Source organism: Zophobas morio, unplaced genomic scaffold, assembly GCF_036711695.1.
Source record: "Zophobas morio isolate AGI-343-1 ecotype UQ-CSIRO unplaced genomic scaffold, CSIRO_AGI_Zmor_V1 ptg000002l, whole genome shotgun sequence".
NCBI lineage: Eukaryota > Metazoa > Arthropoda > Insecta > Coleoptera > Tenebrionidae > Zophobas > Zophobas morio.
In genome coordinates, this window is record NW_026972107.1 from 3,961,952 (window position 1) to 3,989,533 (window position 27,582).

A 27,582-nucleotide genomic window follows, 5' to 3' on the forward strand; every position below is an offset into this window, starting at 1 on the left:
AACCGTGTTGTAAGGTGGTTGTAAGTATCACACAATAAAATATGTTCAACTCAGACAGTACTTTTCTTAAGATAAAAGTAAATTAATGGAGTTTTTTAACAAACATTAATAATTACATTTATCTTCGGTAGATTTTAAACGGGAGGTGGTATTTTTTATCAGCCTGACTTAGTAAGAAATCGAATAAAATGACGAATATTGGCAATTCGAAAATAAAACAAGACGAAACCTAGGAATGAAATATACAAAAATTATCTTCTAATTGTCTTCTATTTCAATTTTGGGACTTTTAAATTTTCAATTTTTCGAATTTTTAAATTGTAGATTTTTCACTTTTTTGTTGTTTCGATTTCTTAATCTTTCGATTTTTTGCCTTCTGGTTTTTAGATTTTTCAATTTTTGGCGTTTTTAAATTTTTGGATTTTTCAACTTCTCGATTAATGGATTTTTAAATTTTTTGACTTCGATTTTTCGTCTCCGAGTTCTCAATTTTCATATTTTCAATGTTTAAGTTTTGGGAGTTTTCAATTTTGGAATTTTTCAATATGTATTTCGATTTTTAAATTTTTAGATTTTTCGACTTTGTTTTTTTGATTTTTACTTATTCGATTCTTCAAAATTTTACGATTTTTTAAATTTACCTTTTTCGGTTTTTCAGTTTTTTAATTTTTCGATTTATTGATGTTTTGATTGCTCGATTTTGTAAATTTTCAATTTTTCGAATTTTTAGATTTTAGATATTCACTTTTTTAATTTTTTGACTTTTCGATTTTTCGTCTTTTCGATTTCTCAATTTTCATATTTTCAATGTTTAAGTTTTGGGAGTTTTCAATTTTGGGATTTTTCAATATGTATTTCGATTTTTTAATTTTTAGATTTTTCGACTTTGTTTTTTTGATTTTTACTTATTCGATTCTTCAAAATTTTACGATTTTTTAAATTTACATTTTTCGATTTTTGGGTTTTTTGATTTTTCGATTTGTTGATGTTTTGATTGCTCGATTTTGTAAATTTTCAATTTTTAGAATTTGAATATTTCACTTTTTTGTTGTTTCGATTCCTCAGTCTTTCGATTTTTTACCTTCTCATTTTTAGATTTTTCGATTTTTCAATTTTTTAATTTTTCCAGTTGTCGATTTCGATTTTTCGATTTCTCAGTTTTTCGATTATTCGAGTTTCTAATTTTTCGACGTTTTAGTTTTGCGATTTATGTATTTAAATTTTTCGACTTCTCAATTTTTCAGTTTTTGGCGTTTTAAAATTTTTGGATTTTTCGATTTCCCAATTTCTCGATTAATCGATTTTTTAATTTTCCGGTTTTTCGATTTCTCTGTTTAAGTTTTGGGATTTTTCAAGATTTCAATTTTTAAATTTTTAGATTTTTGACTTTGTTTTTTTCAACATTGTCATCTATTCGATATTTTAATTTTTGGATTTTTTAGATTTTTAAAATTCTTGATTTTTCAATTTTTCGAATTTTTAAATTTTAGATTTTTCACTTTTTGTTTTCTCGATTTCTTAATCTTTCGATTTTTTGCCTTCTCGTTTTTAGATTTTTCAATTTTTCGGAATTAATTTTTCAGTTTTTTGATGTTTCGATTTTTCACTTTTTGGTTTGTTTTTTTTTAAGTTAAAATTTTTCAATTTTGAATTTTCCCATTTTTAGACTTTTATTCTTCAATTTTTCGATTTTTCGACTTCTCGATCATTTGATGTTTGGATTTCGCGATTTTTCAATTTTTAAACATTTCAGTTTTGGGATTTATGTATTTAACATTTTCGATTTTTCAATTTTTGGATTTTTCAATTTCTCGATTAATGGATTTTTTAATTTTTTAACTTCGATTTTTCATCTTTCCGATTTCTCGATTTCTCAATTTTCATATTTTCAATATTTAAGTTTTGGGAGTTTTCAATTTTGCGATTTTTCAATATGTATTTCAATTTTTAAATTTTTAGATTTTTCGACTTTCTGCTTTTTTGATTTTTACTTATTCGATTTTTTATTTTTAGATTTTTCGATTTTTCAATTTTTCGGAATTCATCTTTCAGTTTTTCGATATTTCGATTTTTCAATTCAATTTTCCGATTTATCGGGTTTTTTAAGTTTACATTTTTAAATATTGAATTTTCCCATTTTTCGATCTTTAGCCATTTCGATAACCCAATTTTTTGATTTTTCGATTTCTCGACTTTCGGACTTTTTTGATTTTTCGATTTCGCGTTTGTTCAATTTTTCGATTTCTCAGTTTTTCGATTATTCGAGTTTATAAGTTTTCGACGTTTTAGTTTGCGATTTATGTATTTAAATTTTTCGACTTTTCAATTTTTCAGTTTTTGGCGTTTTTAAATTTTTGGATTTTTCGATTTCTCGATTAATCGATTTTTTAATTTTCCGATTTTTCGATTTCTCTGTTAAAGTTTTGGGATTATTCAATTTTGGGATTTTTCAAGATTTCGATTTTTAAATTTTTATATTTTTCACTTTGTTTTTTTGATTTTTACTTATAAATGAATTTTCAAAATTTTGCAAATATTTTAAATATTACACTTTTCAACATTTTCATCTATTCGATATTTTAATTTTTGGATTTTTTATATTTTTAAAATTCTTGATTTTTCAATTTTTCGAATTTTTAAATTTTAGATTTTTCACTTTTTGTTTTTTCGATTTCTTAATCTTTCGATTTTTTGCCTTCTCGTTTTTAGATTTTTCAATTTTTCGGAATTAATTTTTCAGTTTTTTGATGTTTCGATCTTTCACTTTTTGGTTTGTTTTTTTTTAAGTTAAAATTTTTCAATTTTGAATTTTCCCATTTTTAGACTTTTATTCTTCAAAATGTTTGGATTTCGCGATTTTGCAATTTTTCGAGATTTCAGTTTTGGGATTTATGTATTTAACTTTTTCGATTTTTCAATTTTTGGCGTTTCTAAATTTATGGATTTTTCAATTTCTCGATTAATGGATTTGTTAATTTTTTGTACTTTTCGTCTTTCCGATTTCTCGATTTCTCAATTTTCATATTTTCAATATTTAAGTTTTGGGAGTTTTCAATTTTGTGATTTTTCAATATGTATTTCGATTTTAAAATTTTTAGATTTTTCGACTTTCTGGTTTTTTTGATTTTTACTTATTCGATTTTTCAATTCAATTTTCCGATTTATCGGGTTTTTTAAGTTTACATTTTTCAATATTGAATTTTCCCATTTTTCGATCTGTAGCTATTTCGATATCCCAATTTTTCGATTTTTCGACTTCTCGATTTCTCAATTTCTCGATTAATCGAGTTTTTAATTTTCCGATTTTTCGATTTCTCTGTTTAAGTTTTAGGATTATTCAATTTTGGGATTTTTCAAGATTTCGATTTTAAAATTTTTAGATTTTTGACTTTGTTTTTTTGATTGTTTACTTATACTCGAATTTTCAAAATATTGCAAATGTTTTAAATATTACAATTTTCAACATTTTCATCTATTCGATTTTCTAATTTTTTAATTTTTGGATTTTTTAGATTTTCAAAATTCTTGATTTTTCAGTTTTTCTATTTTTCGTGTTTTTGATGCTTTGATTTTTCAATTTTTAAATTTTCAATTTTTCGAATTTTTAAATTTTAGATTTTTCACTTTTTTGTCTTTTCGATTTCTTAATCTTTCGATTTTATGCCTATTCGTTTTTAGATTTTTCAGTGTTTCGGAATTAATTTTTCAGTTTTTCGATGTTTCGAATTTTCACTTTTTGGTTTATAGTTTTTTTTAAGTTTTCGATTTTTCGACTTCTCGATCTTTTGATGTTTGGATTTCGCGATTTTTCGATTTTCCAATGTTTCAGCGTTTCAGTGTTGGGATTTATATACTTAACTTTTCGATTTTTCAATTTTTGACGTTTCTAAATTTTTGGATTTTTCAATTTCTCGATTAAAGTTTTTTTTTTAATTTTTTTACTTTTCGATTTTTCGTCTTTCCAATTTCTCAATTTTCATATTTTCAATGTTTAAGTTTTGGGAGTTTTCAATTTTGGCATTTTTCAATGTGTATTTCGATTTTTAAATTTTTTGATTTTTCGACTTTCTGTTTTTTTGATTTTTACTTATTCGATTCTTCAAAATTTTGCGATTTTTTTAAATTTACATTTTTCGATTTTTCAGTGTTTTGATTTTTAGATTTTTTACTTATACTCGAATTTTCAAAATTTTGCAAATGTTTTAAATATTACATTTTTCAACATTTTCATCTATTCGATCTTTTAATTTTTGGATTTTTTAGATTTTTAAAAAACTTGATTTTTCAATTTTTCGGTTTTGACAATATTTTGATTTTGATGTTTAAAAAAAGGCCCTAGGAGCGTCAGATTCTATAAAATTCTTTCCAAATAAAGAACTTCATAGATTCCCGAGATTTTGAAAAGTGTTTTAAAAACAAAACCCAACAGGCCCCAAAATGTTGTTGTATATTTAAAAAAAAAACACTACCCGCCTGCAAGATTTTTTCTTTTAAACGCAAAAAATTGGTCCAAAGTTATTTAAACATTAGACAGATCTTCCCTTGCCTCTGAAGTAAAAGTGTATTATCAGTGCATGCTTAATTTTAGTTGTTTATGTCTATACATCGAAAGAATGCGACAATTAAGCACACAGCAAATTGTTCCTCAAAACAGAGTAAGCGATTAAAATTATTAATTAAGCTACAATGCAGCATAACGTTTTGAATATTATTTTGGGTAAGTCGATGTTACAACGACAATTATTATTTTATCATTATTAAATATAGGCGGCTCAACATTACTGTATTCCAACATTTTCGGGCCCCGGCGCCCACAAACCAGGAACAAACCGCTTTTTTTTCTCTGTGTTCGTACCGTGTATAGTTTACATACAATGAATTATTTTCAAATTACTTTATTAAATTAAAATAATATAGTAAATAAATCTTATATAAAACATCAATTAGTATAAATTAAATTTCCGGCAATGCTGGCAACATCAAGTAAGCCGCATTCTGCAAAACCGCCCAAGACACTTGCACAAATTCCTTCGCGTTTTTCCACATACATTTTTCCACTTTCGTCTTCAGATCTGAATTTTCCTTAAAAACCGTCTCGTAGTCGCTACTTAGCACCGCCAGTTTGTCCTCCAAACTCTCGGTTTTTCGTTTCATTTCGTCTTTCGCAGAACAAACGCGACTCAGCTCGTACCGAACACAATCGTAGCTTTTTACTTTCATTTTATACTGCCTGAGAAAATTACTCAATTATTTAAAGTTTTCCCATTCTCGATAACTCACTCTTTCAACTTATCGACCTCTGAAGCGTAGACTTTTTTCGCTTCCTCGCATTCTTTTAATCGTTTTTCTAGATCTTTCAACGTCCGATTCATCTTATCCATGACTTCTTCCTGCGACTTAATCTCGGCGTGTTGTGCTTTCACCTATGAAGCATCGGAAGAGAAAATAAATTAGTCATCTTGGGGTTGATCGGGCGCAAGCTCCGAGGGGGTGGAATGTGACTCATGCCGCCCTAATCGAAATTCTCTATTCCCGGAAGAGGGTGAGTCATGCGAAAGAGAAATATACGAAACCAGAATTACTACTGAATACATTATTTGTGGGTTATTAAGGATGGGTCGATATTCTGATATCGGACTCGTTACCTACTAAACTGTCGAATTTGACCGCTTCTTCTATTTTTGCCAGTCACTTATTCATTTTATGAATCGAACTTGGGGAATTCCTACTCACTGTGTGTCTGCGTATGTGGCGCGGCCTTGGTGTAATCACTAGATTTAGAGCACCGTTTATCTAGATTCCCGAGTGATAAAAAAAACAGGAAATGTTCGCAAAAAGAGGACTTAAGTCAAAGTCGAACTAAATATTTTTACTTATTTTCTTACTTTATCAACAAGCGTGGCGTTCTCTTCTCGCATTTTCTTCGACGCGTTTCTTTCTTTTTGGAGTTCGTTTTCTAAACGCTTTATATAAATAGTTTTTGTATTGATTTCGTTTTTCATGTTTTCTAGTTCTGTAGACGTCTTCTGAAGTTTGTTTCTGAAATCGTCAAGTGCACTTTGTAGTTGTGTTTTTTCCTGAAAATGCTTATTTTAGATTGTATTTTTTTTAAAAGCGAGTGACTACTGCAGTTAAGGTGGCATTTTCCGTCCGGATCGTCTGCAGAATGCTTTCTATTCGTTGGTACTCGTTTGTTACTTCGCTACGTTTCATACATTCAGTGTGCGTTAAGTGTTTCAGGCAATTGACTTGTTTTTCTAAATTATTGATCTGAAACAATTTGTTTATTATGTTTGAGCAGATTGTTAAGTGAAAACCGAAAAATTAACGCAACATTTTAAAATTTTATTTTGCACAAGTTGAAATCGTACGTATGAACTGGCCTGCACGAAGTCCGGACCTCAATCCCATCGAGCATTTGATGTAATATTATGGAATTTATAAACCTATTATCTAAAAAAATAAAATTTTAAAATGTTGCGTTAATTATGCTCATCAAAAAAACAAATATTTGTCCAAGCTATGATGTATTGTTATGAAAATCCAAACCCTCCCACCCAAATATGGCCCTTTCATCGACCGTCCGCGCTCTACACAAATAACCTAATGACATAAGTTACTCCACAACCCGATGATTTCACATTATGATCGCCGTTTAATTATGTATCGTGGGGTGACAAACCTGATCCTGGCGGCGCCGTAGTGACTCAGATACCATCGCCAGGCGCGCTTTGCTACGGCGCCAAACGAACACAAGTATGCGGTGGTAAACCAATAGCTCCAGCTGACGACGCCGACGCTCCGCTTCGTCGTCGCGTCCAGACGGCGGCCCTTTCGCGTCACCCGCTGGAGGCCTAGGCGTCGCATGCAATGCCGCCGACGCACCGCCGTCTTGACGCTTCGCGGGCCTGCCAATGCAAACACATCACTTTTATTAGTCGGGAGTGCACAGATAGGGAGGCGCCTGGAAAGCGGCAACACGTAATACGTAACGATCGGTAATGAACTATTGAATTAATGATTAGGGGGGTTTTGGGCTCCGGTCGATTTAGCATTAAAATGGTTGAGGGCTAAATAGCTATGTGTGGATTGTCCCACTATCAATTGATAATGAAATCGCTGACCTTAAAAAAGATCGAAACTCGGAACCCATTTTGTTGTTTTGCATGCTTGTTAATGTATGCGTTCTATGTTGTGTAGAGTACCCAGAGGTGAATAATCATGTGTGAGGTTAACGTAAGATAGGTCGGGAAAAAGCCGGGTTTTCCCGCTTCAGTTCCGAAAGTGGTCAGGTTTATGTTCTTGGTTTAATTAAAGCGAGTTCTTCCGTTTGATTTTATGAGTCATGTTTTCGTCGCACGTGCACACCGAGGAACGTTTTTCGAAATAGGTGTCGTTTTTCACGAGCATTAGAATCATAAATTTTGATAAATTTTATGACTTATTGTCCTCCAGTGTCTACACTGGCAAAAAAGTCCGTGTGTTTGCTTAAACCAGTGAATTACCAGATCATTAGTATGATAAGAATAGTGTATGTGAAGGTCAACATGTGCACCTGCTCACAATAGCCGTACCCATTACAAAATATGTTAATTTCAAAAAATACTCCTCCTGTTCTTATTCTACGAATAAGCAATAATGAAACCGTAAAAACTTTGTTTTTTAATTCGAAAAAGATACATACTTTTTACGGACACTTTTGGTGGGTGTTATCTCGGCGACAGTTTTGGACTTCTTTAGCTTTCCTTGCTTGGCTTCGAGGTCATCCAGGACTTTCTTGAGTTTCAACTGGACGCTCTCGTCCCGGTTCAGCGTGGCCGTGAACTTCCTGGATGAGGGTACGGGGATGCGTTCCGAGGATCTGGTCAGGGATTTGATACCGTCACCGGCGCCTTTCATCTTCAGGGCAGTACTCTCTCGGCTTAGTTTTGACATTGTGGATGTTTTGACAAAGTTTTTTTGGTGGAGATTTTGTTTGCACAGACGACTATCATTCTTTGAGTTTTGCTATCGTCATTCATCACTAGCATTTTTATATTCCCTCGGCGGTATATTTCTGTACGAAAATTTACCATTATAACCATGTTTTAAGTTTCTTGTTGTAAGATTACGAATATTAAGAAAGAAACAGAAGTCATAATATAACCCCGCCCACCCACCCCACCTCGATTGTGAGGATTTTTTTTAATTGCCATGAGCCAGAGGGCGGAGCTTAATTGCAAAATCTGTACTGCCCTACAAACTTTTACCATTTTAAACTTGTTTGCAGTTTCTTGTTGTATTACCGAAAATTACGTATACTAAAAAAAGGCAAAATATAAGCCCCACCCATGCATAAAAAATCATCACAGCTGAGATAGGACGGGTGGGCGGGGCTTGCATTTTGTACTGTTTTCCTTACTGTACGCAGTTTTTTTTTCACAACCAAAAACTTAATATCAAAATGGTAAATTTTTTTAAGCAAATAGCGATTTTGCAATTACGCTCCGCCCCTTTGGTCTGACAAGGAATGAAAAAATAATCGGAATTGAGATGAGGGCGGGTGGGCGGGGTTTATATTTTGCCTTTTTTTTAATATATTGCTCTACGAAAATTCACCATTATGACAATGTTTTAAGTTTCTTGTTGTAGACAGAAGATTACGAATATTCAGAAAGAAACAGAAGTCATAAGATAAGCCCCGCCCACCCACCCCACCTCGATTGTGACGATTTTTTTAAATTGCCGTGACCTAGAGGACGGAGCTTAATTGCAAAATTGCGTATACTAAAAAAAAAAAGGCAAAATATAACCCCGCCCAGGCATAAAAAAGTCATCACAGCTGACATAGGTCGGGTGGGCGGGGCTTGTATTTTGTCCTGTTTTCTTACTGTACGTAGTTTCCTTTTCACAACTAAAAATTTAATATCAAATTGGTAATTTTTTTAAGTAAATATGGATTTTGCAATTACGTTCCGCCCTTTGGTCTGACAAGGAATGAAAAATTAATCGGAATTGAGATGAGGGCGGGTGGGCGGGGTTTATATTTTTTCTTTTATTTTAAATATGTTTCTCTATGAAAATTTACCATTATGACCATGTTTTAAGTATCTTGTTGTAAGATTACGAATATTAAGAAAGAAACAGAAGTCATAAGCTAAGCCCCGCCCACCCACCCCACCTCGATTGTGACGATTTTTTTTAATTGCCGTGAGCCAGAGGGCGGAACTTAATTGCAAAGTCAGTATTGCCCTACGAACTTTTACCATTTTAAACTTGTTTTCGGTTTCTTATTATCAAAAGAAAATTGCGTATATTAAAAAAAAGGCAAAATATAAGCCCCGCCCATGCATAAAAAATCATCGCAGTTGAGATAGGGCGGGTGGGCGGGGCTTGCATTTTGTCCTGTTTTCCTTACTGTACGTAGTTTTCTTTGCACAACTAAAAATTTAAAACTATCAAATTGGTAATTTTTTTTAAGCAAATATGGATTTTGCAATTACGTTCCGCCCTTTGGTCTGACAAGGAATGAAAAAATAATCGGAATTGAGATGAGGGCGGGTGGGCGGGGTTTATATTTTGCCTTTTTTTTAATATATTGCTCTACGAAAATTCACCATTATGACAATGTTTTAAGTTTCTTGTTGTAGACAGATGATTACGAATATTCAGAAAGAAACAGAAGTCATAAGATAAGCCCCGCCCACCCACCCCACCTCGATTGTGACGATTTTTTTAAATTGCCGTGACCTAGAGGACGGAGCTTAATTGCAAAATTGCGTATACTAAAAAAAAAAGGCAAAATATAACCCCGCCCAGGCATAAAAAAGTCATCACAGCTGACATAGGTCGGGTGGGCGGGGTTTGAATTTTGTCCTGTTTTTCTTACTGTACGTAGTTTTCTTTTCACAACTAAATACGTGAAACTATCAAATTGGTAATTTTTTTAAGCAAAGATGGATTTTGCAATTACGCTCTACCCCTCGGTCTGACAAGGAATGAAAAATTCATCGGAAATGGGATGAGGGTGGGTGGGCGGGGTTTATATTTTGCCTTTTTTAAAATATATTTCTCTACGAAAATGTTCCATTTTGACCACCTTTTAAGTTTGTTGTTGTAGAAAGAAGATTACGAAAATTAAGAAATAAACAGACGTCATAAGATAAACCCCGCCCACCCACCCCACCTCGATTGTGACGATTTTTTTTAATTGCCGTGAGCCAGAGGGCGGAACTTAATTGCAAAATCAGTATTGCCCTACAAACTTTTACCGTTTTAAACTTGTTTTCAGTTTCTTGTTATCAAAAGAAAATTGCGTATACTAAAAGAAAGGCAAAATATAAGCCCCGCCCATGCATAAAAAAATCATCACAGCTGAGATAGGGCGGGTGGGCGGGGCTTGCATTTTGTCCTGTTTTTCATACTGTACGTAGTTTTCTTTTCATAATCAAAAACTTAATATCAAATTGGTACATTTTTTTAAGCAAATATGGATTTTGCAATTACATTCCGCCCTTTTGGTCTGACAAGGAATGAAAAATTAATCGGAACTGAGATGAGGGCGGGTGGGCGGGGTTTATATTTTGCCTTTTATTTTAAATATGTTTCGCTACGAAAATTTACATTATGACCATGTTTTAAGTTTCTTGTTGTAGACAGAAGATTACGAATATTAAGAAAGAAACAAAGGTCATAAGATAAGCCCCGCCCACCCACCCCACCTCGATTGTGACGATTTTTTTTTTAATTGCCGTGAGCCAGAGGGCGGAGCTTAATTGCAAAATTAGTATTTACCTACAAACTTTTACCATTTTAAACTTGTTTTCAATTTCTTGTTTATTAAGGAAAATTACGTATACTAAAAAAAGGTAAAATATAAGCTCCGCCCATGCATAAAAAAATCATCACAGTTGAGATAGGGCGGGTGGGCGGGGCTTACACTTTGTCCTGTTTTTCTTACTGTACGTAGTTTTCGTTTCACAACTAAAAACTTAAATCTATCAAATTGGTAATTTTTTTAAGCAAAGATGGATTTTGCAATTACGCTCTACCCCTCAGTCTGACAAGGAATGAAAAATTCATCGGAAATGGGATGAGGGTGGGTGGGCGGGGTTTATATTTTGCCTTTTTTAAAATATATTTCTCTACTAAAATGTTCCATTTTGACCAGCTTTTAAGTTTGTTGTTGTAGAAAGAAGATTACGAATATTAAGAAAGAAACAGAAGTCATAAGAAAAGCCCCGCCCACCCACCCGACCTCGATTGTGACGATTTTTTTTTAATTGCCGTGAGCCAGAGGGAGGAGCGTAATTGCAAAATCTGTATTCCCCACAAACTTTTACCATTTTAAACTTGTTTTCAGTTTCTTGTTATCAAAAGAAAATTGCGTATACTAAAAAAAAATCCAAAATATAAGCCCCGCCCATGCATAAAAAAAATCATCACAGATGAGATAAGGTGGGTGGGCGGGGCTTGCATTTTGTCCTGTTTTTCTTACTGTACGTGGTTTTCTTTTCACAACCAAAAACTTAAATCTATCAAATTGGTATTTTTTAAGCAAATATGGATTTTGCAATTACGTTTCGTCCTTTTGGTCTGACAAGGAATGAAAAATTAATCGGAATTGGGATGAGGGCGGGTGGGCGGGGTTTATATTTTACCTTTTTTTTAAATATGTTTCTCTACGAAAATTTATCATTATGACCATGTTTTAAGTTTCTTGTTGTAGACAGAAGATTACGAATATTAAGAAAGCAACAGAAGTCATAAGATAACCCCGCCCACCGACCCCACCTCGATTGTGACGATTTTTTTTTATTGGCGTGAGCCAGAGGGCGGAGCTTAATTGCAAAACCAGTATTTCCCTACAAAATTTTACCATTTTAAACTTGTTTTCAGTTTCTTGTTGTATTAAGGAAAATTACGTATATTAACAAAAGCAAAATTTAAGCCCAGTCCATGCATAAAAAATCATCACAGCTGAGATAGGGCGGGTGGGCGGGGCTTATATTTTGTCCTGTTTTTCATACTGTACGTAGTTTTCTTTTCACAACCAAAAACTTAATATCAAATTGGTAATTTTTTTAAGCAAATATGGATTTTGCAGTTACGTTCCGCCCTGTTGGTCTGATAAGGAATGAAAAATTAATCGGAATTGAGATGAGGGTGGGTGGGCTGGATTTATATTTTCCTTTTGTAATATATATTTCTCTACGAAAATGTACCATTTTGACCACGTTTTAAGTTTCTTGTTGTGGAAAGAAGATTACGCATATTAAGAAAGAAACAAAAGTCAGAAGATAAGCCCCACCCACCCCAACTCGATTGTGACGATTTTTTTTATTCGTCGTGAGCCAGAGGAGGAGCTTAATTGCAAAATCAGCATTTCCCTAAAAAATTTACCACTTCAAACTTGTTTTCAATTTTTTATTATGAAAGAAAATGACGTACATATACTAAAAAAGACAAAATATAAGCCCCGCCCATGCATAAGGGGACAAGGGATGAAAAATTAACCGAAATTGAGATAGGGGTGGGTGGGCGGGGCTAAGTTTAACTTTCTCCTAGAGTAACAGAAATCGTTCGGGAGTGCCATGTTTACAACCGCCACTTGAGATTGTGTTCACGGGGTCGGGTTACAATTTCCCTACAGTGTATGTTGTTGTTTATATTAATCGTTGCGTTGTTTATGTTTACTTTTCTTTAATAACCCCTGTTATTACGTTGTCATTATTACCGCATTTCCTTTGTACGAGTATCTTTACTTTTATTTTTAATGTGTCTGGCAGCCTCCGAAGTCCAACTCCCAATACTCGGAACTGTCGTTATCTAATAAGACGCCTCCGCGCAATTATCTTCTCCGAATAGGTGTATTTTTTTGCATAAATTAGTGACTCCATATTAAATTATCATAATAAACTACTTGGAGCGTAAACACGCTCGCATAATGCTCGCAAATAGAGGCTCACCGGCCCCTAAAAATAGCAAATAATATAACAGCCCATTATAGTATAAATAGTGCAATCTTAGCGAAAAAAACACCAAACGTCACTCCTGGGCCGTCTCCCGCGTGACGTCAGCCGTGGTAAAACCCCGTGATTGCGCTCGCCGGAGAAAGTCCCATTAACTCCTGCAGCAGCTGTTATCTCCTGCAAGCGCTCGGTTCCTGCGACGCGCTTCGAACCTGCGCGGTAGCTCAATGACGTCCAGCCTATGGTCACGTGTTCGTCGGCCAATCAAGACCAGTTTCGCCGCTGGTCCGTTCCGCGAATTGCTCTACGCTCATCGCTTCTTAAAATAAGTCCTTTCGGTCTTCATTTTGGTCCCGTTTGTTGCGAGGCGAGGTCGTGATCGAACGTTTCGGCCATCGAAGCTGGCGTTGGAAACTAAAGGTGCACGTGGACGGTGTTGTGATGACCTTGAAACTTTTCAAGAATTCGTCTAGTGTGACCGGGTATTATGCGTGAGGTGAGTTGTTTGGTGTTTGGTGCTAGTTTTCATCATCATTCGCATCCCATTTTTTGAGTAAATTTTTCTCCTCAAGGATCTGTAACGAGAGAACAGCGCCAGTAAAAATAGTCATGGACGAAAATATAGGTGTGTAATAGTCATTGTTTTTTGTCGATTTTGTTTTGTTGGTTTGCGACGCATGCTAGACTTGTTGCTAAAAGCGTTTGCTTCAGCTACCTCTCTTACCGACCGGAGAAAGTATACGACTTTTTTGAAATTGTTTGCCGAATCGCTCAAACAAAAGTTCGAGAACAGGCGACGCGGTTCTGGTATTTTTAGAGTTGCAGCAGTTAGATCGCCATTATTTATATTTAACTTGAAGATTTTAATATTTGCGTGTTGGTAGCGCTTTGTTGCTAAACAAGCGACTTAGATTAAGTAAAGGAGCGACCAATGAGCTTTACTTAAACCTGGCGGCTAACATAAACAATGAATCACGGAAGGATAGATCGACTCATGTAAAAACCGGACTTAATTAAAACGTAAATGTCATTAACAAGATTTGAGAACATCGGAGAATGCAGATTTCGCTTATCTCGCCCGAAGACGCGTTTTGTTTTGACATATATTTTGGTAGGTCATCGCCCCAACTGATATTTTTAAATTAGTTTGGTTTTATTGTGCATTTTTGTGAAATCTTAATTTTGTAATCGCAATCCGACGCTTTTATCATTCTATGGATGAGTTCAGTGCCAATTCAAATACGTGGGCGGCGATGATTGTGAATCTACACAGGAATTAGGATCTGAATTTTGGGCCAGGAATAGAATTTTGATTTAACTAGGTCGGTCCTGTACTGTGCTGGTAAAAAATAAATGTTGATTAAGTTCGTACCTATACCGAACATCGAAAGAATGCGAGATGGAAAAACAAGTTTTTGGCACGTAAGGTATCGCTTTTCGTGGAAGTTTTCACTCATCGTATAAATAATAACCGAAATAGTTTAGGAAGACTGAATGAAACGGTCTTTTTTTTTGGACGGAAAATGCTTGAAACCTAACACTTTTTTTTCGCATATATTTGACATTATTGCTTAGTAATTCTTTATTTAGAGTTAAGAAAAATGAGTATATTTTTTAAGAAACGTCCGTAATGATTTTTTTATGCAGATTATGCGGTTCAACATTATGAGTGTAATCTGTTTTTAAAGTACATAAATAGTAACGTAATGCAAATTTTAATTATCACGTCCAAATATGTATATGTCAGTGTAAAATGAAGGTTTAAAACCGAGTTTGTCCTGATCGCACATACAGAGAGAAGATGTAGTCCTTTGTGTGCTTGCTTCTGGAAAGAATGACATTCTTTCGTTTTACAGCCCTTTCGAACCGCAGCTTTTCCAAGAAATTTGTACCTGCCTGACAGGGTCTTTAGCTGTACAATAAAACTGACGGCAGGGTTGCAAAAGGATTAACTTTGGGAGTCCATAAAATTCTTAGAATTCTAGACAAACTTCACTAACATCATTATAAATATAGTAGGGTTTTTGTTGCAATCGAAGACAAAAAGAAACTGTTTAATGAACCCAACTCTGGACATTTTAACTTTGAGAAAATTTTGGTTCAATTTCAAGCTTTCAAGTATAAATCTTGTTTTGCTGCGGATAATATTTATACAAATGGTGAAATTACAGGAGATGCTTTTAACATTATCAGTAATAGTGTTCAGTATGAGTCAACGACTAGTTTCGATCACCGCCCACCAACCCTTGGTGCCTGACAAGAGTTCGGGACCACAGAGAAAGCATTTTTTCAGGCAGTCAAAAAATCGAAATATGAAATATGCACATTCCGAAAATTGAGAAATTGATAAATCGAGAATTCGGAAAATGCAGAAACTGAGAAATTGGAAGAAACTGAGGAATCGAAGAATTAAAACGAAAAATCTAAAATTGAAACGCCAAAAATCGAAATATCGTAAATTGAAGAACCGAAAAATAGAAAAATCCAGAAATCGAAAAATCATAGAGTAAGAAGACGAAAAATCGGCAATTGGAAAAATCGGAAAATCAAAACGAAAAATCAAGCACTGAGAACTCGAAAAACCGAAAAATCTAGAGAATAGAAAATCAAAAAATGAAGGAATTGAGAAATGGAAAAATTGAGGAATGGAATATACCAACAATCCAAAAAATGAAAAATTGAGAATTCGAAAAACTGAAAAAATAAAAAATCGAACATTCGAAAAAAAATCGAAAAATACAGAATCAGGAATGCAGGAAAAATTTGAAAATGCGAAATCGAGGAGTTGGAAAGTAAAGAAATTGAAAATAAAAAACAGAGAAATTGAGGAATTGGCAAATCAAGAAATCGGGAAATTGAGAAATCGAAAATTCGAAATATCGAAAATTGAAAATCAGTGACAAAAAACGAAAAACTGAGAATTGGAAAAATCGGAAAATCGAACATTCGAACAATCCAAAAAAAGAAAAATCCAGAAATCGAAAAATCATAGAGTAAGAAATACGAAAAATCGGCAGTCGGGAAATAGAGAATCGGAAATTGAGAAACTCAGAATAAAGCAATTGAGAATTCGAAAAACCGAAAATGAAAATGCGAAAAATCGAAAAACTGAAAAAATTAAAATCGAGAAACTGAAAATCGAACGTTCGAAAAAAAATCAAAAACTTCAAAAAATCGAAAATACAGATACAGGAATACAGGAAAAATTTGAAATTGCGAAATCGAGAAGTTGGAAAGTAAAGAAATTGAAAATAAAAAACAGAGAAATTGAGGAATTGGCAAATCAAGAAATCGGGAAATTGAGAAATCGAAAATTCGAAATATCGAAAATCGAAAAATCTTACAGTGAAAAAACGAAAAACTGAGAATTGGAAAAATCGGAAAATTAAAACGAAAAATCCGAAAATTAAAATACCGAAAGTCAAAAAATAGAGCAATCAAAAAATAAACAAATTGACAAATTGAGGAATAGAGAGATAGAAATCGAGAAACTGAGAATGAAGAAATTGAGAAATCGAATAATTGGGGAATCGAACATTTGAACAATCCAAAAAATGAAAAATTGAGAATTCTAAAAATGAAATTGAAAATTTGAAAAATCGAACATTCGAACAATCCAAAAATGTTAAAAATCCAGAGAAACGAAAAATCAAGAACTGAGAATTCGAAAAACCGAAAAATCGAGAGAATAGAAAATCAAAAAATGAAGAAATTGAGAAATTGGAAAATAGAGAAATGAAAATCGAGAAACTGATGAGAATGAAATAATTGAGAAATCGAATAATTGGGGAATCGAACATTTGAACAATCCAAAAAATAAAAAATTGAGAATTCGAAAAACCGAAAATGAAAATTCGAAATATAGAAAAATCGAAAAACTAAAAATCGAACAATCGAAAAAAAAAATCAAAAAATCGAAAAATACAGAATTAGGAATACAGGAAAAATTTGAAATTGCGAAATCGATAAGTTGGAAAATAAAGAAATAAAAAATAAAAAACACAGAAATTAAGGAATTGGCAAATTGATAAATCAAGAAATCGGGAATGGGGAAATTGAGAAATCGAAAATTCGAAATAACGAAAATCGAAAAATCTTACAGTCAAAAAAACGAAAAACTGAGAATTGGAAAAATCGGAAAATCAAAACGAAAAATCCGAAAATTAAAATATCGAAAGTCGAAAAATTGAGAAGCAAAAAATAAACAAATTGACAAATTGAGGAATAGAGAAATAGAAATCGAGAAACTGAGAATGAAGAAATTGAGAAATCGAATAATCGAGGAATCGAATATTTGAAAAATCCAAAAAATGAAAAATTGAGAATTCGAAAATGGAAAAATGAAAATGAAAATTCGTAAAATCGAAAAACTGAACAATCCAAAAAAATTAAAAATCCAGGAATCTAAAAATCATATAGCCAAAAAACAAAAAATTGAGAATAAAAAAAACGAAAAATTTAAAAATCGAAATTTCGAAAAAAAATCGAAAACTTCGAAAAATCGAAAAATGCAGATTCAAAAATGGAGAAATTTGAAATTGCGAAATCGAGAACTAGGAAAATAATGAAATTGAAAATAAAAAAATATAGGAATTAAGAAATTGTGAACTCGAAAAATAGAGAAGTCGGGAAACTGAGAATCGAGAAATTGAGAAATCGAAAAACTGAAAAATCGAACATTCGAACAATCAAAAAAGTTAAAATCCAGAAATCTAAAAATCATATAGTCAAAAAAACGAAAAATTGAGAATAAAAAAACGAAAAATCAAAACGAAAATTCACAAAATGCAAAAAAAAACAAAAAATTTAAAAATTTAAAAATCGAAATTTCGAAAAAATCAACAACTCCGAAAAATCGAAAAATGCAGATTCAAAAATGGTGAAATTTGAAATTGCGAAATCGAAAACTCGGAAAATAATGAAATTGAAAATAAAAAAATATAGGAATTGAGAAATTGTGAACTCAAAAAATAGAGAAGTCGGGAAACTGAGAATCCAGAAATTGAGAAATCGAAAAACTGAAAAATCGAACATTCGAACAATCCAAAAAAATTAAAAATCCAGAAATCTAAAAATCATATAGTCAAAAAAACGAAAAATTAAGAATAAAAAAACGAAAATTCGCAAAATGCAAAAAAAACAAAAAATTGAAAAATTTAAAAATCGAAATTTCGAAAAAATCAACAACTTCGAAAAATCGTAAAATGCAGATTCAAAAATGTAGAAATTTGAAATTGCGAAATCGAGAACTTGGAAAATAATGAAATTGAAAATAAAAAAATAGAGGAATTGAGAAATTGTGAACTCGAAAAATCGAGAAATCGAAAGTTCGAAATATCGAAAATCGAAAAATCTTACAGTCAAAAAAACGATATTGAGAATTGAAAAAATCGGAAAATCAAATCGAAAACCAAGAATTGAGAACTCGAAAAACCGAAAAACCGGAAAATTAAAATATCGAAAATCGAAAAATAGAGCAATCCAAAAAATGAGAAACTGAAAATTCGAAAGCTCGCAAAATTAAAATAGAAATTTAAAAAATCGGAAAAACGATAAACTGGAACTCGAAAAGTCGAAAAATTGAGAAGCAAAAAATTAACAAATTGACAAATTGAGGAATAGAGAAATAGAAATCGAGAAACTGAGAATGAAGAAATTGAGAAATCGAAAAATGGAAAAATGAAATTGAAAATTCGAAAAATGGAAAAACTGAAAAAACGGAACATTCGAACGATTCAAAAAAATGAAAAATCCAGAAATCTAAAAATCAGTCAAAAAAACGAAAAATTGAGAATAAAAAAAAACGAAACTTCGCAAAATGCAAAAAAAAAATAAATCGAAAATTTAAAAATCTAAATTTCGAAAAAAATTAAAAACTTCGAAAAATCGAAAAATGCAAATTCAAAAATGGTGAAATTTGAAATTGCGAAATCGAAAACTCGGAAAATAATGAAATTGAAAATAAAAAAATATAGGAATTGAGAAATTGTGAACTCAAAAAATAGAGAAGTCGGGAAACTGAGAATCCAGAAATTGAGAAATCGAAAAACTGAAAAATCGAACATTCGAACAATCCAAAAAAATTAAAAATCCAGAAATCTAAAAATCATATAGTCAAAAAAACGAAAAATTGAGAATAAAAAAACGAAAATTCGCAAAATGCAAAAAAACAAAAAATTGAAAAATTTAAAAATCGAAATTTCGAAAAAATCAACAACTTCGAAAAATCGTAAAATGCAGATTCAAAAATGTAGAAATTTGAAATTGCGAAATCGAGAACTTGGAAAATAATGAAATTGAAAATAAAAAAATAGAGGAATTGAGAAATTGTGAACTCGAAAAATCGAGAAATCGAAAGTTCGAAATATCGAAAATCGAAAAATCTTACAGTCAAAAAAACGATATTGAGAATTGAAAAAATCGGAAAATCAAATCGAAAACCAAGAATTGAGAACTCGAAAAACCGAAAAACCGGAAAATTAAAATATCGAAAATCGAAAAATAGAGCAATCCAAAAAATGAGAAACTGAAAATTCGAAAGCTCGCAAAATTAAAATAGAAATTTAAAAAATCGGAAAAACGATAAACTGGAACTCGAAAAGTCGAAAAATTGAGAAGCAAAAAATTAACAAATTGACAAATTGAGGAATAGAGAAATAGTAATCGAGAAACTGAGAATGAAGAAATTGAGAAATCGAAAAATGGAAAAATGAAAATGAAAATTCGAAAAATGGAAAAACTGAAAAAACGGAACATTCGAACGATTCAAAAAAATGAAAAATCCAGAAATCTAAAAATCAGTCAAAAAAACGAAAAATTGAGAATAAAAAAAAACGAAACTTCGCAAAATGCAAAAAAAAAATAAATCGAAAATTTAAAAATCTAAATTTCGAAAAAAATTAAAAACTTCGAAAAATCGAAAAATGCAAATTCAAAAATGGAGAAATTTGAAATTGGGAAATCGTGAACTCGGAAATTAATGAAATTGAAAATAAAAAAATAGAGGAATTGAGAAATCGAAAATTCGAAATATCGAAAATCGAAAAATTTTACAGTCAAAAAAACGATAAATTGAGAATTGAAAAAATCGGAAAATCAAAACGAAAACCAAGAATTGATAACCCGAAAAATCGGAAAATTAAAATATCGAAAATCGAAAAATTAAAATAGAAATTTGAAAAAACGAGAAGCTGGAACTCGAAAAGTCAAAAAATTGAGAACCAAAAAATGAACAAATTGAGAAATCGAAAAGTTGAGGAATCAAACATTTGAACAATCCAAAAAATGAAAAATTGAGAATTCAAAGAATCGAAAAATGAAACTGCAAATCCGAAAAATTGAAAAATCAAACATACAAAATGAAAAATTCAGAAGTCTAAAAATCATACAGTCAAAAAAAACGAAAAATCGAGTTAAAATTATACTAGTCCAAAAGGTATAAGGTTATATGACCATCATAAAAGTAATCTTCTAAACATTTCTTGCTCACATTTAACAGGGCCGGCTTTCAAAGCGAGTGATTATGTCGGAACCCTCAGCGGCTGCAGGTAGTAAAGAAACAGTGGATTTACATATTTAGTGAAAGTCCACCCTGAACGAAACCACAACAGCCGGTCGAGCTGCAGTGGACACGTTATTTACGACCCTAAAACCTTTTCTGTTGTAAACAACTTAACTTCGACACAATGGGATGATTTTATGATGGCCATATAACCTTATAGCTTCTGGTCTACTATACCTATTTTTCTGACTGAATACTTTATTTTTGGTTAATAATTTCCCGTTCTAGCGTCAGCTTGACCATTTAAAATAATTTCATTTGTCGCTTCTTGATTTTTTTTTTGGTACACATGTAGGTATCTATTTTTGCATGCAATACGTACTAGTAGACAGTGTATAGAAATGTAGCTGTCATAGACAACGTTACTCTTTGTACTACGTTAAAAAAAAAAACAACTAAAAAAAATAATTAATTCTTGAGGGAATCTTGGAGGTGGTAATTTAACACCGCTCAACTCAAGCTGGGCTTCAGCCAATCACGTCATTAAGCCTACATTCTTTTGCATTCCAGTATCTTGAATCATAAGCGAAATATTGCTTGTAAAACAAAAGTCCGAAATAAATAAACTATTGTATTTAGTCATCGTTAATTTTACTTTTGGTGGTTAAGTTGTTTTTCTTAGCCTCCGTAAAGCTCAAGCAAATAATAGTATGATAACAAATCATAGCAGTTTTTAAATTTTAGGCTTAATAATTTCTACTCTTGAAAACCTACCAAATGTTCGTATCTTCACTACGTTAACAATCATTGTTCTCTCAATATTTTCTTCCACAAAACTAAGTATATAATGCGATGGTCTTTGGCGTGTTGTATGTGATGTGTCTATATATGTGTGTGACCACCTTAATGTGTAGTGTAACTAACCCTTTTTGTACCGGACCGTTAGCCACCTGAAGGTTAATTGCTCTAGCGCTAAGATTAGGATTAGGGGTATCATTGCACTGGCGGTTTCCCGCCTTCTTACTCGCAAGAATCCGAAGTGCGCAACGCATTGAGAATAATGCTATGGATAAAACAAAAAAGTATGTAACCGTAGTTTTTTTTTTTGTTTGTTTTGGTCACAAACATAGCAAAAGCGAAAGTCACTAGTCAAAATTACGAGATGCTAGCTTATTCAGCACAAAATGCAAAGGCGTCAAATAGCTAGAAGTGAAACCTTGAGTTGCTGTTTACATCGAAAAATTGCAGCAGCTCTTACAAAATTCAGAGGCAGTAGGGCTTCGAGGTAACCAATGACGTCAATGGCGCAAAGAAAGGAGGCAACCAACCTGCTTAACTGTAATCAGCAAGATTTAGAAAGTCGCGTTGATTGCTGACGCACAAAATGAAAATGTGTCAATTTAAATATCAAAATCGATGAAAAAGTACATATGCGTAAACGTTACATAATAGTTACCTGCTGAGAGTCTTGAGGGCATTTTTAGTCCTATTTTCAGTCGGTGCCAATGACTCCGGGTAATTCTACCCGTGCGAAAAAATAAATCATGCGGTATTTTTATTTCTTGAATCAATGATAAGGGTAGCGGCACACGTGTATACCAAGTCTACAATGTGCCGCTTCTGTTGGACTCTTCCCAATTCCACCCCCGCACTAAACCGCCGCGTACTTTATAAATCACTCATTTCTTTTTTTAGAAATTGCATAAAGCCTTTATCGCACAAACAAATAACCCTGTCGCAATACATCGTATCGTATCATTAAATATGGAATTTAGATAATGACGAACTAATTACTTAATGAATAATGTTTAATGTGTCTGAGACAATTAAGCGTCGTCACAAACAAAAGTTGTGTAATTAAGCAATCGCACTTCCTGTTTTGTTACCGGCTGTAATGTTTCGATGCCGAATTTTCAGTAAACCTCCACGTTTTCTGTTTTCTAAGTACGTTTATGCTATTTTTCAGCATGTCATAGCTGGGTTGTTGGTTGTTAACTACTAATGAAGTTTATTTTGAAGCTTAAACTGAATGGCACTCCAGTTTCTCTGTCATAACATGCTTGCGCAGTGTAGTTGGTAGGTAGATGTTTTCTTTCCAACGTTCTCTCATTCTTTATTAATCACCTCATTCAAAAGTAGGTTTATCACTGCACTGATTCTGGCAGTTATAAACATTCATTTTCCACTTACAGAAAATTGTTCAATTGTATCCACTCCTAAAATTGATTTTGTACTATTAGATAATCCCATCGACAATGCCAGAGGGATGCGCGATGAAAGCATTAATATAAGTGATGTCAGTAAGTATCATCTCACCACTGAGTGTTTGTTCGATTACGCTCACCACTTTGTCTTCCAGTTGAAGTTATCGAAACCGACCCGGACTTCAAAGAGTCCACGATGTTCAACGGTGGCGGCGAAATCCCTCAACCAGTCATCCAACAACAACAGCAAGCGCACCAGAGCCGACGCAGGGCCTACGTAAAAATCGTCGAACAGCCGGCATCCAAAGCCCTCAGGTTCCGGTATGAGTGTGAAGGACGCTCCGCTGGTTCCATCCCCGGCGCTTCCAGTACCCCCGAAAACAAGACTTTTCCCTCGATTCAAGTCGTGGGGTACCAGGGAAGGGCAGTGGTGGTCGTTTCATGTGTAACGAAGGACGAACCCTACAGACCGCACCCCCACAACTTGGTGGGTCGAGAGGGCTGCAAGAAGGGAGTGTGTACCATGGAGATCTCGTCGGAGACCATGTGTGTGACGTTCTCGAATTTGGGGATCCAGTGTGTGAAGAAGAAAGACATTGAGAGTGCGTTGAGGCTTAGAGAGGAAATTAAAGTGGACCCGTTTATGAGTAAGTAAAAAAAAAATAAACCAGTGTCGAAGTCCCCCTATTAATTTCCCCGTAATGTAACGATTGTGATCTACATTGTAGCTGGCTTCAGTCACCGGAATCAGCCCACCTCCATCGACCTAAACGCTGTGCGCTTGTGTTTCCAAGTATTCCTAGAGGGCGAACGCCGGGGTAAATTCACCGTCCCTTTGACTCCCGTAGTCAGCGAGCCCATTTATGACAAAAAAGCGATGTCGGATCTCCTCATTGTTAAACTATCGCATTGCAATAGCTACGTGGACGGCGGAAGAAACGAGATCATCCTTCTCTGCGAGAAAGTACGTTTCGTTTTGTCATAATATCAATTTTTGTTAATTTCGCGTCTTCAGGTCGCCAAGGAGGACATACAAGTGCGGTTTTTCGAAGAGAAAAACGGAAAAGTCGTTTGGGAGGGCTTCGGCGACTTTCAACCCTCTCAGGTGCACAAGCAAACGGCGATTTGTTTCAAGGCACCTCGCTACCACACTTTAGATATCACCGAACCCGTCAAAGTCTTCATCCAGTTGAGAAGACCGTCAGATGGAGCCACGAGTGAAGCGCATCCCTTCGAATTTTTGCCATTAGATTCAGGTAGGCCTCTATATTGGTCGTTTAGGAGAAATTACGCGAAAAAAGGCAACTATAACCTGTTTAGTACGTTATTGGCGAGTGACGCTAAACTGTCGAAACAAGGACAGATGGAACGCGAGAAAAAATCAGAAGAATTGACTGAGAAAGCAACGAGCGTGGATACGGCAGAAACTAATAATAACGATATATACGCGGAGAATTACTCAAAAGTGCAGAAAGAACCAACCAAAGAGAAGTCTTTCAATGAGTTGATTAACCAAGTGGCCGAACTCGATGAGATATACTCCGAGACGCAAGCACGTCTGCTCAATGAAGCTCTGAGGGATATTGGTAAACCTCAGTACGAAGAGTCGTTCGACGACGGCAAAACCTACTCGAGCTTACAACTAGCCTTTAAAAACCCCATCGACATCGTCGATGATGAACCAGAAGAAATCATCGAACCGCAGAGTCCGATTGTAGACGTAAGCGTCGCAAATGTGGCACCTCCCAGCCCGATCCTAGACGCAGCTGACCGAACTATTGCAGACGGAAGTCCTCGCAATAAACGCGAAAGTCCCGAGAAGCCTCCACTACCACCCAAACGTACCAAAAAAATTGAAACCTACATCGGGAATTCAGTACAAGATTTGAACGAAAAGACCCCTGAGACGCCTCGGGTGTCGGTGAGTCGTTCGCACTCCTTCAGCATGACGCGACCTAAATCAGAAGAGTTTGCGCCTCTAACAAAACTACCACCGACTCCCTGTTCCACGCTCCCTAACCCGAAGAAGAAAGGACTTTTCTCCAAGTTGTTCGGTCGTAAAAATAAAACCCCTGCTGCGTCACGCGAGGCTAGTCTTTCTCCGTCTTTCCGTACCGAGAATTTGGGTTGCAGTGCTACCAACATTTCGACCACGTCCGCTACTAGTATAAGAATCCCGTTGAAAGATAGTCCGACGGCTAGCATAAACGACGGTAATCAGGATACTGTAATGCAAGATTTGACACTCAATTTGGATTTGACTGAAGCTGAACACTACGCTTTGTACACCGCTATGGCGCCACACGCCACTCAGAGCGAGTTTGACGAAATGTCGTGCTACTACGCACCGGTCGAAGGCGGGAAGATTTTGACAAACAGTGAAATGTTGGCAAGACTGACGTCAAAAACGTGATCTGTTTTCGTTTAACTCTGTTGTATCTACTTTTTGTACCTATTTTGATAACTGTTGCATGATTGAATTATTTATGCAATCCACTGTATTGAAACGTTTATTTATCTAAGGTTATTTTTAGAGCCGGGTATGCTTAAAAGAAAGCGGCAGAAATACCATGACCCCACTCAGTTGTTGAGGCATGTTGAGGAAAGTGAGAAGAGTAAGTTTTTTTACTATTTACTGGTGATGGGGGTCAGGTTTGAGGTTATTGATTGGCGAACGAAACGCCAATCAGTAATCGGGTTAGGATGTTCCAATGTTTTTGTATTGTCGGACACAATAGTTTTACTTTTTACACGACGAAACGATTTATGGTGTTTGTTTTCTCCTAGTCTATTAAATCTAGTCACTGTTATTGTTTACTTTTACTGGATTGATTACAGAGTTACTTATGTGTGTTGATGTTCTTGTTCGGAAAGTTTAAGTAGATTGTTAGAGTTTTTTAAAAGCTTTATATCTTTATATCGGCTGAAATATAAAGTTTTTTACCAGTAAAAGGTGTTTTATTCTCTTTAAAGTTGCAGCAGAACGTGATAAGAGGACTTAAAGGTACATCTGTGTGATGGCGTGTTTTTTATTTAGTCACGTATTTAAATGCATGTTCGTAGTCGTTTTTCGAAGCTGCAATGATTAGATTTTGAAGCTATTGTGTTTTTCGGTTATCGACCAATAACAACTAGCTGTCCACGACGCAGATTGTTATTGGGCGACAACCGGTGGGCGTTGCATGAGTAGTCCAACAGCAAACAACTACCGTGACACGTGATCCACGTAGCTGACTGCTGTTATTCCAAAATTGTATGATTGTCATCCTGCAACTAGACGCTTTTGTATATTCGCAAATAACGCACTCGACCCCACTAACCCTATCGACGTCCTTGTCCCTTCTTTACGTTTTTTTTTTTATGTTCGCAGGAACGAACCAAGGATACTTACTCAACATCCCGATGGAGGGCATCAAAGTGGAACCAAGAGGTAATTTTAAACTACACACGTTTAAAAAACGCCGGGCGCATGCCTTCACCACTAAAAAATGCTAAAATCATTCGTCTTTGTCCAGACAAAGCTCCTTCCCCCTACGGCGGCCAAATGTTCGAGACCGTCAGCCCCGCTCACAACGTGTCGCCGCAATACGTCGGTGCTACCCCTCCCCCTGGTGACGTCCTCTTCAATCAAGCCGTACTACCCCCGATTGAGATCCTCAACTGGAATATGCCGTCGACGTCAGTGGCCAACCCGATCAACATCAACTGGAACGTGACGCCGCAGAACGACCTTTCCGCCGTCAACCTCGAAAGTGCGACTGGTGTGACTAGTTTTTTGAACTTGGACAGCCACCAGATGGAGCTGAAGCCCATCGATCTAAACTCCGGCGATCTGAGTATGCTGGAGACGAACAATTTGTCGGAGACTTTTACTCAGAACTTGTCTCTGACCGACATCGGCGGTCGGGCGGACCAGAACATGACCGACAGTTTAACGCGGTTGGCGAACTGCGCTTTTGAAAAAATCGGGCACAATCCGCCGCAGTAAGTCAAGGGCCGGTGCACGGCAGGTCTGCTTTAACTCTCAAAGGTGTGCAATTTAAGTGGATGAAAGCTTTGAAAGGTCTGCTTGTAAAATAAAATATGTTTAAGTTTAGACAGAGATATGAGGAGGCGAGGAGCAGGAAAAGAACAAACGTGAAACTGATTTTTTACTTATGTCTCGTAGGATATTAAGTAAATAAGTAGGTAAAACGTGGTGGCAATATTTATTTTTATTGTACCATAATTTAAGATAAGTTATCTGCTGATAGAAAATGTTGAGACAGACTATGAGTAGTCTTTTTAATTGTTGGTTTTACTCTTTAATTTTATTAAGTATGTTTAATGCTAGCTTTTTGCATACTGTTTTACGAGATGAAGTGAAGATGTTGAAGTATTTTTGGTTTTATCTTAGGAAAAATGTGGACATAGTTAAGATATTAAAGTGTGATTCACTTCACTGTACTGTGATCAAAAGAAAAAAAAACGTGCAAATATCTTTATTTTTTGTAAAAATGCATTTTATAATTTCACATATTTGTAAATGTGTAATAAATTTGTTATTCATTGAAATTTTGGAATTGTTTTTTTGATACATTTATACTATAGTCAGATGGAACACGAAAAACATCTGCTGGGATCTTCTCAGCCATAGCTACACAAGGTAAGCAGTGTAATAAGTTATTTTTATAATGTAAAGTAGAAGATAAACTTATCCAAATTAACTTCAAAATTAAGAGTTAAAAAAAACAGTAATTAGGCGCTCCTCAAAATGACCTATTTGTTATGAAAATTTCCCTTTGTTATCACTAGGGACGTAAAAATAAAAACAACTATTATTTTCATTTAATTATATTTAAAGCAGTATGTAGACATTTTTTCATATATTTTCAAAGAGATAGGTACCTAAAATTTTCTTGTTATAACGCGTAGTATCTACACTGAC

General features: G+C 34.3%; 2 protein-coding genes across 6 annotated transcripts; one reads left to right on the forward strand and one right to left on the reverse strand.

Moving 5' to 3' along the window:
* Positions 1–4,943: 4,943 nt before the first annotated feature.
* On the reverse strand, positions 4,944–7,997 carry LOC135136043 (uncharacterized). Its single transcript, XM_064065193.1, has 6 exons — positions 7,685–7,997; positions 6,683–6,908; positions 6,127–6,270; positions 5,886–6,077; positions 5,281–5,423; positions 4,944–5,230 (listed from the first exon to the last, which is right to left on the reverse strand). The coding sequence occupies exons 1-6, from the start codon at positions 7,933–7,935 to the stop codon at positions 4,954–4,956; spliced, it is 1,233 nt and encodes a 410-aa protein (XP_063921263.1). The 5' UTR covers positions 7,936–7,997; the 3' UTR covers positions 4,944–4,953.
* Positions 7,998–13,181: 5,184 nt separating this feature from the next.
* On the forward strand, positions 13,182–27,209 carry LOC135124956 (embryonic polarity protein dorsal-like). Of its 5 annotated transcripts, XM_064050225.1 has the most exons (9): positions 13,199–13,446; positions 13,523–13,575; positions 22,692–22,751; positions 22,811–23,302; positions 23,384–23,619; positions 23,671–23,911; positions 25,190–25,270; positions 26,026–26,085; positions 26,171–27,209. In XM_064050225.1, the coding sequence occupies exons 2-9, from the start codon at positions 13,560–13,562 to the stop codon at positions 26,641–26,643; spliced, it is 1,659 nt and encodes a 552-aa protein (XP_063906295.1). In that variant the 5' UTR covers positions 13,199–13,446; positions 13,523–13,559; the 3' UTR covers positions 26,644–27,209. The 5 variants fall into 5 exon arrangements, with proteins under 5 accessions (XP_063906262.1, XP_063906277.1, XP_063906269.1 ...); XM_064050192.1 differs by lacking the exons at positions 26,026–26,085; positions 26,171–27,209 and having other exon boundaries at positions 13,182–13,446; positions 23,671–25,280; XM_064050207.1 differs by lacking the exons at positions 13,523–13,575; positions 26,026–26,085; positions 26,171–27,209 and adding an exon at positions 22,418–22,527 and having other exon boundaries at positions 13,183–13,446; positions 23,671–25,280.
* Positions 27,210–27,582: the final 373 nt, after the last annotated feature.

Excerpts from the sequence above, each read along its gene's own strand:
- LOC135136043 (XM_064065193.1), bottom strand. The coding sequence starts at position 7,935 with ATGTCAAAACTAAGCCGAGAGAGTACTGCCCTGAAGATGAAAGGCGCC. Across the intron at positions 6,909-7,684 it reads ACCAAAAGTGTCCGTAAAAA|GCCCGCGAAGCGTCAAGACG; the intron begins GTATGTATCTTT and ends TTGCATTGGCAG. Across the intron at positions 5,424-5,885 it reads ACGCCACGCTTGTTGATAAA|GTGAAAGCACAACACGCCGA; the intron begins GTAAGAAAATAA and ends GATGCTTCATAG.
- LOC135124956 (XM_064050192.1), top strand. Across the intron at positions 23,303-23,383 it reads TAAAGTGGACCCGTTTATGA|CTGGCTTCAGTCACCGGAAT; the intron begins GTAAGTAAAAAA and ends TCTACATTGTAG. Across the intron at positions 23,620-23,670 it reads TCATCCTTCTCTGCGAGAAA|GTCGCCAAGGAGGACATACA; the intron begins GTACGTTTCGTT and ends TCGCGTCTTCAG.